The 13,573-nt window shown below is 46.9% G+C and overlaps 1 protein-coding gene across 2 annotated transcripts in view; it reads right to left on the bottom strand.

Moving 5' to 3' along the window:
- The window catches only part of NBEAL1 (neurobeachin like 1), a 141,082-nt gene that overhangs the window by 67,422 nt on the left and 60,087 nt on the right, over positions 1 to 13,573 (bottom strand). For both annotated transcript variants that reach the window (XM_083404486.1, XM_083404487.1), the window contains 6 exons: positions 13,064 to 13,147; positions 12,296 to 12,394; positions 10,775 to 11,355; positions 7,597 to 7,729; positions 4,464 to 4,583; positions 1,586 to 1,889 (listed from right to left, as the gene is read on the bottom strand). In XM_083404486.1, coding sequence (XP_083260612.1) covers positions 1,586 to 1,889; positions 4,464 to 4,583; positions 7,597 to 7,729; positions 10,775 to 11,355; positions 12,296 to 12,394; positions 13,064 to 13,147 — 1,321 coding nt within the window. The remainder of the gene's footprint in view (positions 1 to 1,585; positions 1,890 to 4,463; positions 4,584 to 7,596; positions 7,730 to 10,774; positions 11,356 to 12,295; positions 12,395 to 13,063; positions 13,148 to 13,573) is intronic.

Below are 13,573 nucleotides of genomic sequence, written 5' to 3'. Positions count from 1 at the left end.
ATAAAAGGTTTTACGAGTTCTCTAAATGGAAGCAACTATTTCATTCATGATATTTGTCACCAATGTGGTTCACACCTAAGTAAAAAGGGAAAGGACCCCTGGGCGGTTAAGTCCAGTCAAAGGCGACTATGGGGTTGCAGCGCACATCTTGCTTTCAGGCCGAGGGAGCCGGCATTTGTCCACAGACAGCTTTCCAAGTCATGTGGCCAGTAGGACTAAACTTCTGGCACAACAGAACACCGTGACGGAAACCAAAGTGCACAGAAATGCCATTTACCTTCCCGCCGCAGCGGTACCTATTTATCTACTTGCACTGGCGTACTTTCAAACGGCTAGGTTGGCAGGAGCTGGGGCAGAGGAATGGGAGCTCACCCCATCGCAGGGATTCGAACTGCCGACCTTCTGATCGGCAAGCCCAAGAGGCTCAGTGGTTACTTAATGGGATAGTAATACAGATGCCCATTCCATTTGCCAACTTTACTGTGCTCAGTCTACTATTGGCACAGATGACACACACGGCTAAAGCGTAACCAGAGTTCCATTTGTAATATGAGTGTGAAGCTAGTTAGGAAGCATGGGAGAAAATCAAGGGCAAATCGCAGAACTGTGTGCGTGTGTTTATGAACACACATTTCCGTGAGAGGTAAAGTTAGCAAAAAATAAGAAGGCAGAGAAAACAAATGAGACTAAATTGGGGCAAATTAGCCTTTATAAATCCTGCCAACCTAGCAGTTCGAAAGCACGTCAAAGTGCAAGAAGATAAATAGGTACCGCTCCAGCGGGAAGGTAAACGGCGTTTCAGTGCGCTGCTCTGGTTCGCCAGAAGCGACTTAGTCATGCAGGCCACATGACCCGGAAGCTATACGCCGGCTTCCTTGGCCTTTAAAGCGAGATGAGCGCTGCAACCCCAGAGTCAGTCACAACTGGACCTAATGGTCAGAGGTCCCTTCACCTTTAACCTTTATAAAAGCAGGGACTAGACAGGGTTAGCAACTACGTCAGTTCAGAGCCTTGCAAACCGCCCTGTGACCCTCAGATGAAGGGCAGTATAGAAATTTAATTACTTATTATTATTAATAATAGGCCATAGCAACTGGAAACAAAAGAGATTCCTAGGCAGACTAAAACTTAAGAACAACAGAAGCGGGGTCGAAATACCCAAAGTAAACTGCACTTTCCAGAGATGGAAAGCAGCTAAAGTCCCTATCAGAGAAGAATGGCGGATGAAGTTGATGGACTATGCTGAAATGGCTAAAATACCAGAAGAATAAAAAATCAGGAAGGCCAAAGTTTTCATAAGGAATGGGGGAAATTTATAACTTATCTTAAAGACCATTGTGAACAGTTAAAATTGTTAGTAGGATTGGAGTATCATTTGTAGTTTAAGGGTGAATTATGGATACAATGGAGATGTAAAAGATTTGGACTATTGTAAAAAGATGCAGAAGGAAATGATTAACAACAGGACCCACAAAGGGGAGGAAATCCAGCAGATTCCTTGTAATCCTGTTTTTGATTATTTATGTTTGATGTATCTCTGCAAAATTTTAATTTGAAAAACCAAACTGCACTTCGGAATGCTCACCTGCCAGATACAACGCTTTCACATGAGTAGGCTGCAAGGCTTCATGAAATATGATAACTGATCCAAGCTGGCCTTCGAGAGAGGTAGGGCATCCCCACTCGCTGTCCTGCGTTCCTGCCGAGATCAGCTTCGTGATGTGTTCTGGCTTGCCCAGCAGCCCACTCCAGCTGCCTGGGCTGAGAATACCGCCGAGCGACGTCCGATGGGGAAGAGCAGGGGATGAAAAAGGCGGATCTGGGATCTGGGATGGTGGTGGAGTAGTTGTCCTTTGACCAGCAGAACCAATGCAGCATGAAGTAAAAGACTGGAGAATTTCACCCATGTTGCAAAAAAAAAAAAAAAAACCACACACATCACAAATTAGTAAATTGAATGCAGTTTGGCACATACAAACAGATAGCCATAAAGGGCCAAAATTATCACTGCGTGAAGAACTCGGTCTTTTGACAAACATTTGGCCTCTCAAGTGTTACCTTTAATCACCTTAGCCTGCTAATTTCAAATAGTTTTATCTCCTGTCTCTTGCCACTGGTTATGAGCTACGGCTTTTGTTTCTTGTTTTTTTAAGTTGTCTTTTAAATGACTGTAAGCTGCCTTGAGCATTTTAATACAAAGGCAGGGTAAAATATCTTTAATAAAATTTCATATAGGTATATGTACACATACAAACACGTATCAATTATGTGCGGTGCTAAATTTCTATAAAAAATGTTCAGGGGTACTCTTATTTTCCTACTCGTATTGAAATACTGCCCCTCAACGAGGCCAAACTTAGATTCACAAAATGCACACCCCCAGGAAAAAAAACATTGATTATGTGTGAATTTTATGTCAAAGGCCATAAAAAACTTTAGGCTGGTCTTTAGTGTGACCAAACTCTCTCTCAAAAAAAAGTTTGGATCGACTTTTTACTGAGACATCAGCGGTTTTAACTTGAAGTTTGCTGTAACAGAGATTGTTGTCTTTTGTGATACATATGTATAAAAGATATACACTCTTACGCTCTTGTGCTTTGGTTTATTTTACAGGTGCTTATTATTTTTTCCTTGTGTGTTCCACTATGGAATTTGAAAGCCTCAATGAAACTTTTAATTGATAAACAAAACTTTACCAGCCTTTAAACCTCGTGCGCACACACCCCTTTTTTACTACCGTATTTTTCGCCCCATAGGACGCACTTTTCCCCCTCCAAAAATGAAGGGGAAATGTGTGTGCTCTGCGCAGCCTTCGGGAGCCCGGCGTGAAGTCACGCCGGTCTCCCGAGGGCTGCGCAGAGCTGCCTGCAGTCCCGGGCTTCGCGCAGCTCTGCGCAAGCCTGGGGAGACCGGCACGACTTCCTGCCAGGCTCCCTAGGCTTGCGGATAGCAGGCTGTTCTCGGGGCTGGGGTCGGGGGAAGCTCGGGCTTCCCCCACGCCAGCCCCGCGCCTGGGGGGGGGGTTCTTTATTTCCCCCCCAAAAAAACTAGGTGCGTCCTATGGGGCGGTGTGCCCTATGGGGCGAAAAATACGGTATGTCAGGTTATTTCGCTGCAAAGTTTCAAAGGTTGTACCAATTGCTGCCCCCTTCCCTCAAAGGCAGCAGAGACTTCTGTCTGTCAACAGAAGGAGGTAGGAGGTGATTTTCACAAATGCTCACATTTCTCCTGCAGGTCCCCATGGCTCACACAATTGTCCCAGCTCCTCAAAGACATCCCTCAACCATTCTAGAGCAGGTGAAGGGGAGATAAGTGGGGGGGGAAACTTCCTTCCCCTTCCATTCAAAGAAGATTCCACTTGCTGAAACAGTGGGATATATACACAGTCTATGTAAAAAAAGGGACGCGGGTAGCGCTGTGGTCTAAACCACAGAGCCTAGGGCTTGCTGATCAAAAGGTCGGCGGTTCGAATCCCCGCAACAGGATGAGCTCCCGTTGCTCGGACCCAGCTCCTGCCAATCTAGCAGTTCGAAAGCACATCAAAGTGCAAGTAGATAAATAGGTAACGCTCTGGTGGGAAGGTAAACGGCATTTCCGTGCGCTGCTCTGGTTCACCAGAAGCAGCTTAGTTATGCTGGCCACATGACCCAGAAAAACTGTGCGGACAAATACCGGCTCCCTCGGCCTACAGATCGAGATGAGTGCCGCAACCCCAGAGTTGTCCACGACTGGACCTAATGGTCAGGGGTCCCTTTACCTTTACCTATGTAAAAGAACACTGTCAAAATATTAATCTGCTGGCAGGCTTTGATTGAGTTTCTGTGTGTAAATACGACGACTTTATATAATTTTAAGTAAGCTAAACAATATGAAGAAAATACAGTCAAGTGCGTATTTAAGGAATCAAATTCAGGAACATAATGGGAAGATCAGAGGTCACGTTATTACAAAATGATGTAACAAATAAGTATCTATCAAGGAATGAATGGCTTTTTTTATTTTGTCTTTAATAGTCACTGATGGTTTTTGCTATACTGATTTGGATCTAATAAAGCATTTGAAATAGGGGAAAAAGAAGAGAAAAAGAAACAGTCTTCTGTGAGCAGAATACCACAAGATTTGAGTTGAGCCTAACAGGTAAAAGGTAAAGGTAAATGACCCCTGGTCATTGAGCCTGACAACCTATTGGAAGCCAGTGTAATTATCGGTGTACAGGTGTAATAAAAGGTATTACACTTTTGAGGGTTCAGTTAATAATCTCACTACCACTTTCAGAACATGCTGATCATTTTGGAGAATCTTCCTTGACTATCCAGTTTAGAGGCAACCATAGTCAGTAAACAAAAGCTGATGTGACAAACTCACTTGTTGCATAGTTTTTTTCTTTATGCATCCACAATGAAAGCTAAAGGTCCATATTCTATGCAGGGGGAAAGTGAGGTGTGACAAAAGCACAGACTTACTTCATTCATGGCAGGAAATCTGAGGGGCGCCGAGATCTTCTGCTGTCCATTCACGTAAATATATATAAGGCTTTGACCGAAGGGCCTCTTTCCAGGCATATGAACAATGCTTATGTTGTGCTGTTGAAAAAAAATGATAATATTGTTTAGTCATCATCATTACTAATTCTATGGAGGAGTTACAAGTGGCTGATTGTTGCTAGATTTTGCACCCAGGAACATTATCTATCTATATGCATCCATCTCCATGAAAGAAATAAAATAAACAATTGCAGTAGATTACTTATCAGATGGGACGCGGGTGGCGCTGTGGGTTAAAGCCTCAGTGCCTAGGGCTTGCCGATCGAAAGGTCGGCGGTTCGAATCCCCGCGGCGGGGTGCGCTCCCGCTGTTCGGTCCCAGCGCCTGCCAACCTAGCAGTTCGAAAGCACCCTCGGGTGCAAGTAGATAAATAGGGACCGCTTACTAGCGGGAAGGTAAACGGTGTTTCCGTGTGCGGCTCTGGCTCGCCAGATGCGGCTTTGTCACGCTGGCCACGTGACCCGGAAGTGTCTCCGGACAGCGCTGGCCCCCGGCCTCTTTGAGTGAGATGGGCGCACAACCCTAGAGTCTGTCAAGACTGGCCCGTACGGGCAGGGGTACCTTTACCTTTACCTTACTTATCAGATCACTAGGAACAGACCTAGATTTTCTCATTGGTGTGAGAGAGACATACCATATTTTTCGCTCCATAAGACACACTTTTTCCCTCTTAAAATCTAAGGGGAAATGTCTGTGCGTCTTATGGAGCGAATGTGTGGTCCCTGGGGCTGGGGGGGGGGGACCCGGGCTTCCCTCGCCAGCCCCACAAGCGCGGGGAGCAGCGGGAAGGCTGCGTGCTGGCGGGGAGGGAAGCTTGGCTTTCCCCACCACCAGCCCCACAAGCTGCAGGGAGTAGCGGAAAGCTTCAGCGAGGCGCCTGTCCTGGAAGCCAGAGGAGGAACAGAAGGATCTCCTTCTGTTCCTTCTCCAGCTTCGCTTGAAGGGGCGCTGCACAGTTCTCCCTCTCTGCGCAGCGCCTCTCCTGCGAAGGAGTGGCGCTGCGCAAAGAGGGAGAACCGCACAGCGCCCCTTCAGCGAGGCACCTGTCCTGACTTCTGCCTTAGCCTCTTCCGGGCAGGGGGAACCTTCATCCCGCTGCCCTGAAGAGGCTTGGCGCTGTTATCCCAGAAGCCAGAACAGCCACACAGTATCCCAGAAGCCAGATCCCTCTTGCTGTTCTGGCTTCTGGGATTCAAAATTTCCCCCCCCTTGTTTTCATCCCCCCAAAACTAGGTGCATCTTATTCTCTGGTGCGTCCTATAGAGCAAAAAATACGGTAATGCTCTCTGAGGAGCAAGTCTTGCATCTCTATCCTATCATGCTCAAATTCCTCTCACCTTTCCTATACCCAGGAATGTTGCGCCATCCAAGCATTGTAAATCATTGGTACAACGCATGCAGAGACACTCCTAAGCACCCTTTAGAGAACTGATTTAACCTAAGAAATGCAATAAAGTTTAGGAGCCTCCATGGGTTCATCTTAATCAGATTTAACAACAGTCAGGCACCCCAAATTGAATCATAGAATCATAGAGTTGGAAGAGACCACAAGGGCCATCAAGTCCAACCCCCTGCCAAGCAGGAAACACCATCAGAGCACTCCTGACATATGGTTGTCAAGCCTCTGCTTAAAGACCTCCAAAGAAGGAGACTCCACCACACTCCTTGGCAGCAAATTCCACTGTTGAACAGCTCTTACTATCAGGAAGTTCTTCCTAATGTTTAGGTGGAATCTTCTTTCTTGTAGTTTGGATCCATTGCTCCGTGTCCGCTTCTCTGGAGCAGCAGAAAACAACCTTTCTCCCTCCTCTATGTGACATCCTTTTATATATTTGAACATGGCTATCATATCACCCCTTAACCTCCTCTTCTCCAGGCTAAACATGCCCAGCTCCCTTAGCCGTTCCTCATAAGGCATCGTTTCCAGGCCTTTGACCATTTTGGTTGCCCTCCTCTGGACACGTTCCAGTTTGTCAGTATCCTTCTTGAACTGTGGTGCCCAGAACTGGACACAGTACTCCAGGTGAGGTCTGACCAGAGCAGAATACAGTGGCACTATTACTTCCCTTGATCTAGATGCTATACTCCTATTGATGCAGCCCAGAATTGCATTGGCTTTTTTAGCTGCTGAATTGCGACCTACACAGACTAGATTAGTGAGACTTGGGGATGGCAAGGACGTGGTTACATCTTTACATCATGACTGCCTTCAGATAATAATATCTTTGCTTAAGAAGGCAAGATATGAAAGAGTTTTGTGTCCGTACATGCAGTCTTCAATTACAACGGAATAAACAAAAAAATGGCAAGCTATAATAAACCATGGTTTCCTGTTACATCTGAGCCAAGAGAAGTCTGGAGCAAGTCAGCATCTCAAAACATGGTCTGAAGCCAGTTTATGTCGCTCCAAACCCAATGATCATAGTTTTCAAGTTGGACATCGTTGGGAACTATGGTTAATTGAAGACTTATGGGTTTAATTGCACTATGCCAAGAACATAGGAAGGAAGGGATGACATGAGGATGGAGAATCCAGGGAAAGGTTTTCTGCATTAACCCGAAAGCCAGTCATTTGAACTTGGTCAGTTATCTTATCCTGACAGGGAATTCCCAGTGCCTACCAACAGAGAGCCAAGTCCACTTTTTAAAAGGGTCCTATTGCATTACAGGGATGCGGGTGGAGCTGTGGGTTAAACCACAGAGCCTAGGACTTGCCGATCAGAAGGTTGGCAGTTCAAATCCCCGTGACGGGGTGAGCTCCCATTGCTCGGTCCCAGCTCCTGCCAACCTAGCAGTTTGAAAGCATGTCAAAGTGCAAGTAAATAGGTAAATCTGGTGGGAAGGTAAAACGGCGTTTCCGTGCGCTGCTCTGGTTCGCCAGAAGCGGCTTAGTCATGCTGGCCACATGACCTGGAAGCTGTACGCCGGCTCCCTCGGCCAATAAAGCGAGAGGAGCGCCGCAACCCCAGAGTCGGTCACGACTGGATCTAATGGTCAGGGGTCCCTTTACCTATTGCATTACAACAAGGTCAGCTGAAGCAGTCTCTCTTACCCACAGAGAATCACAGAAGCAATGATCCGACAGCATCACGGTCGCATATTCCTTCTTTGTACACACGGCAACCACTAGCATTCCTGAACACGTAATAAATGCCTCAAACCCTGTTCCGTTGCCTGTAAAAAAGCTACAGATAGATAGATAGATATTTAATGAATATGGTCAGCTCTTCGGAGGCACACATTGGCAGATAATAATAAACATTTCTTTTGCAATGAGTTAGAATTGTCTCCACAAGGCCTGTGGCCCCCCCAGGCTCATTTGAAGCTAGGCTGATTATTTCAGATGGAAGGGCAATCTTAGACCTGGGCGTACTTATCTTTCCAGGCAGACCATGTCATTTTGATATCTCTCAGATTCTACCAATTTCAGCATGGAACCACTTCTGAGAGGAGCTCTCTCATAGCAGAGCTATGTAAAATGCTGTTTAACTGAGGCTGTCTGAAATTCTATAGGTAGCTTAGTTTACGTGTTCTATGGACCATAAACGTGATATAAAAGTTATCAAGACAGCCACAGAAGAGGGGGGAAATAAAATATACATCCCCAAAGATTGTGCCTTTTAAATAAAAGGATAAGAAAATCTAGGATCAAAAATCATTTGAGAATACAGATAGTCTTGACTCAGAGCTTATCTTCCCTTTATCAGTCATTGTCTTGTTTTGATGAGAAACTTTTGATGAGAAACAGTGAGAAACTTAAATAGAGTTTCTGTAATCTTAAGTCTGCCCTCCGCCATCAAAAGTGAAACAGAAAATTCAACTGAGTTACCCAAGTGTAGAGAAAGTAGCGAGGAGATAAATTAGGACCTTATAAACATATTTAAAAAATTGCACCATAGTAGAACATAGGCTACTGTTTCTAATGAGAAGAAATTCTCAAAGGCCGAGGCAGTCTGCTAAGGCCTCTCCTCCTTCCAGAGGGGAGGTGTTGTGAGCGGGAAACTATTCCCACATCACGCAGGGGGCGTTCTGCCCCCTGCTCCACTCACATGGCTGGTGTGCCATGCCCCCGGTTGAGCACCCAACCGGGGGCCTTGGTGGGGGCATGGTTTGTTGCTCAAATGCAGCCGCGCCAGCCATCCTGCCACCTCGAGTCACCCACCCACCACTCCCTTTAAGGCTTAGCTCTTCTCATGACCTTGCTATGGACCCATAGTTGGTCGCCCAGGTTGCCCAGGGGAGCTGGTAGGAATTTATTCCAACTGGCAAATTGGCCCCGGCCTTTTGGTTTTTTCCGCCTACCTCGTAGCAATCGTCACAACTTTCTTGGTATTTGGCGGTTAGGCATTGGAATGTGTTGTTGGTGTACGGAAGGGCAAGGTGTGGCCATCGCCTACCCCATCACTTATGGGTATTCCGTTAAAGGAATCTGGCGGTCGTGGATCCTGTCCGATGCCCTGTGTGGCGGGGGGCCATGGCACGACCCCCGGTGACATCAGGGGACAGCTTATAGTTGTATTAGCATCAACAGGCTCCCCCGTCTAGTGGTTAACCCCTCTTCAGACTCACCCCTCTCCGAGTGGGTGGAGTCAAATCTTCTGTGGTCCAATGCCTAAGCCAAACCTTCTCACATGCTGTAATCAATAAAGTTGTGGCCTTTTCTTGCCCATTAACCTTATACACTGTGTCCACGTGTCTTTATTCCCCCAAGCGGGGATCGGGTCCTCAAATCACAAATCGGCCTTCCATGCCTGCCGATTGCAAAGCACTGAACTACCCAGCCACTTAAATCCTTCCTGTTATCTAGCAATGTTTAATGCTTCTAAATACCTGGCAGTGTCCTTCTACATACAAGGTACCGGATGACTCTACTACTGAGCTCTGGCTGCTTGTCTATAATTTCACTGTGGGAAGAATGCGGGTTTCCTTTCTAAACACTAGCGGTCATCAAAGGTCATCAAAAGACACTGAAGGAGTGTCTCCACCCCCATCGTTCTTCCCGGACACTGAGGTCCAGCTCCGAGGGCCTTCTGGCGGTTCTCTCATTGCGAGAAGCAAAGCTACAGGGAACCAGGCAGAGGGCCTTCTCGGTGGTGGCACCCTCCCTGTGGAACGCCCTCCCATCAGATGTCAAAGCGATAAACAACTACCTGACATTCAGAAGACATCTGAAGGCAGCCCTGTTCAGGGAAGTTTTTAATATGTGACATTTTAGTGTATTTTTCATCTTTGTTGGAAGCCGCCCAGAGTGGCTAGGGAAACCCAGCCAGATGGGCGGGGTACAAATTAATAATAATAATAATAATAATAATAATTATTATTATTATTATTATTATTATTATTATTATATCATTTCACTTTGTGCTGAACTTCCATTAGACAACCTCGGAAACTAAGCAGACTTCAGCCAGGATTACTTGGGAAATTGTTCTTTTAAATACACAGTGAACTGAGTATACAATATGTATTTCAATAGGTGGCAATCCTCACCAACACTATGTTAAATCCCAGGCACAGACAACAGTACAGCGGTACCTCAGGTTACATACGCTTCGGGTTCCAGACTCCGCTAACCCAGAAACAGTGCTTCAGGTTAAGAACTTTGCTTCAGGATAAGAACAGAAATTGTGCTCTGGCGGTGCGGCGGCAGCAGGAAGCCCCATTAGCTAAAGTGGTCCAGCACCGAGGTCCAGCACCGAGGGCCTTCTGGCAGTTCCCTCACTGTGAGAAGTTCCCCTGTGAAGTTACAGGGAACGAGGCAGAGGGCCTTCTCGGTAGTGGTGCCCGCCCTGTGGAACGCCCTCCCATCAGATGTCAAAGCGATAAATAACTACCTGACATTTAGAAGACATCTTAAGGCAGCCCTTAATGTGTGACATTTTAGTGTATTTTTGGTCTCTGTGGAAGCCGCCCAGAGTGGCTGGGGAAACCCAGCCAGATGGGCGGGGTACAAATAATAAATTATTATTATCATTATTATTATTATTATTACTTACAAAGCTTTCCCACTCTCCCCCGCCTTCCAAAACCCGCAACAGGCTTCTTCCTTAACGTTAATTGGCTGTGCAAAGGGGCTGCTTAAAACTAAGATCAGCTATGTTGCCATGTAGAGGAAGTCAAGCCCACGGCTGTTCAAAAGGGCATCAAAAAAGCACGTGAACCTCAGCTTCCTTGCCAGTTGCCACAGATCTGGCAATTCCCCCTCTTTCCCGCCATGGCAGTCGCCATACCTGTAGAGCTGTTTCCGCTTGGGCCCCTTGCCGCTGGCACCAGGAGTCGTTTGTTCTTGGTCCAGGCACAGCCAAGCGCTGAAAGCAAAGGCAGAACCCGGCCACTTGTGAATAGGTGGGACGGCGATGCCCGCCATGCTGTGGGAGAGGTCGAAATACTGCAAGGCGCTATCCAGGCCCTGCTTCCGAGCCATCGTCAGAATTGCGCGCATCACCGGGACAACGTAAGGGTGCGTCTGTTTGGGGTCCTTAGTCCTCAGCAGCCGAATGAGCTGGTGGAGTTCTTCGGAGCTCATCGACTGGCTCCCCAGAGAGCCCAAGAGGACGATCAGGTTCTCGGCGCAGGCTCCGTGGAGCAGGGTGTGTTGGCCGAGGGTCTCCACGATGCGGATGACCATGTTCGTATTGACACAGACAGCCCGGCTCTGCCGGTTGATGCAGCAAATTCGCTTCAGCAAGCTTGAGATGAGGACCTGGAGATCGTGCGACTCGAGCTCTGGGAGCCACTGAATCAACAGCAACAAGGGCTGGACGTTGCTTATGCCCAGCAGCCCAACGGACGCGTGCTCACCTTCAACGGCCTTTGTGGAAAGGAAACGGAATGGTTACCAGAAGCTAACGGGAACAGCGGCAACAGCAGCAACAGGAGAGTTTGCGGCACCTGAAAGACCTGCAGATTTTTGTGTGGCTTAAGGCTGCCACTGACTTTCATGGAGTCCACGAGCGAATGGCACTAGACAAGAGCTTATGCTAACATAAAGCCAGCGTCTCTTTCACGTGCCACAAAGATTTCTGCTGAAACAGAGTAACTTGGGCTCTAGAAATTATTGGATAGTAATTTATTTGCAAATTAAAGCTCATTTCCACAACATACCGTATTTTTCGCTCTATAAGACGCACCAGACCATAAGACGCACCTAGTTTTTGGAGGAGGAAGACAAGAAAAAAAATATTCTGAATCTCAGAAGCCAGAACAGCAAGAGGGATCGCTGCGCAGTGAAAGCAGGAATCCCTCTTGCTGTTCTGGCTTCTAAGATAGCTGCACAGCCTGCATTCACTCCATAAGACGCACACACATTTCCCCTTACTTTTTAGGAGGGAAAAGGTGAGCCTTATAGAGCAAAAAATACGGTATATGTGAGCATGTATTACAGAGAGACAGAAAAAGAGAGAGAGAAAATATTAAGTATAAATGAAATCAAAAGGCTCTGGGGTATTTCTACAGCCGTCTGTATATACGATAAGAAACAAGAATTGGTCACCATTTCCTTTTGTGTGCATTTTGACTTTGCAAAAAAACACCATGAACCTAACACTGCCTAGTTTTCTCTACACTCACATGTGTATATGCATGTGTGTAGCAAGTTGTGGCAAATGGTTTCAAGCACAGGACAAAATGGACTTTAGGTCATAAAAAGCTTATGGTACAGTAAATCTGTTAGGCTCTGCCACCAAGAATCTTCCGTTGTTTTGGCTGCAACCGACTATTTTAGAAATTTCCATAACAAGCAGATGTCTCACCATATTCAAAAGTTCTTCAAGCAGTTCCCGTGATGGCTGACCCATAGATTTTAGGACCTCAAATATATGGGCATAACCGATCCGCTCCTTAAACACCTCCTGAGGGGGTAAAATTAATATTGCATATAAGCAGCATACTGTTCGCAAAGATATGGACATTTCTCTGACTGTCTTGCCAGAGTGGTGCATGCTCTGGTTATCTCTCGCTTGGACTACTGCAATGTGCTCTATGTGGGGCTACCTTTGAAGGTAACTCAGAAACTACAACTAATCCAGAGTGCGGCAGCTTAACCTGGGAGTGGCCACCGGGACCACATAACACCGGTCTTGAAAGACCTACATCGGCTCCCAGTACGTTTCCAAGCACAATTCAAAGTGTTGGTGTTGACCTTTAAAGCCCTAAACGGCCTCGGTCCTGTATACCTGAAGGAGCGTCTCCACCCCCATCATTCTGCCCGGACGCTGAGGTTCCCTCATTGCGAGAAGCAAAGCTACAGGGAACCAGGCAGAGGGCCTTCTCGGTAGTGGCGCCCGCCCTGTGTAACGCCCTCCTATCAGATGTCAAAGAGATAAACAACTACCTGACATTTAGAAGAAATCTGAAGGCAGCCCTGTTCAGGGAAGTTTTTAATGTGTGACATCTTATCTTTGTGGAAGCTGTCCAGAGTGGCTGGGGAAACCCAGCCAGATGGGTGGGGTACAAATAATAAATTATTAATATTATTATTATTATTGGGGCGGCAACTGCTCCGAGGAAGTTTTGCTTACCTTAGCAGCGGGAGATTTATGCATCACAGCTGTAAGGGCTCGGATGGCTGACACCGCCAAGCAGTCTAGCTGTCCCTGAAATACCTACGAGCAGCAAAAAGACACAAGGCGTTACGGACAGTCGAGTCAACCACTGGCACCTTGGAGGCCAACAGCCCACCCCGTTCTTTCGTGTTAGCGTGAACAAACAATTTCATTCGCATGCTTCCCAATCATCTCCCCGATGCCCCCCTATCCCCCCCCAAAAAACCCTCAAAGGCATGGATTTTATGACACCACAACCTACAAGAGAGAGGACGCGAGAGAAGGGTAGGCAGATATCTCAAGAGAAAGGAGGAGGAGGAAAGAAGGATTCACACATACCCAGGAAGACGGTTGGACTGACATTTTCTCCATGCTTTTAATGGACAATCTCAAGAGGGAGGAACGAACAAGGCTAGCCTATGCATATCTAGCCAGGATCCCGGCCATGCGGATAATCAATAGTTAGTCTCAGCCCATGCTCCAGCA

The sequence above is a fragment of the Podarcis tiliguerta genome, assembly GCF_965153285.1.
Source record: "Podarcis tiliguerta genome assembly, chromosome: 1".
NCBI classification, from domain to species: domain Eukaryota; kingdom Metazoa; phylum Chordata; class Lepidosauria; order Squamata; family Lacertidae; genus Podarcis; species Podarcis tiliguerta.
Note: the sequence above shows the minus strand (reverse complement) of the source record. Positions and strands in the feature narration are given on the sequence as shown.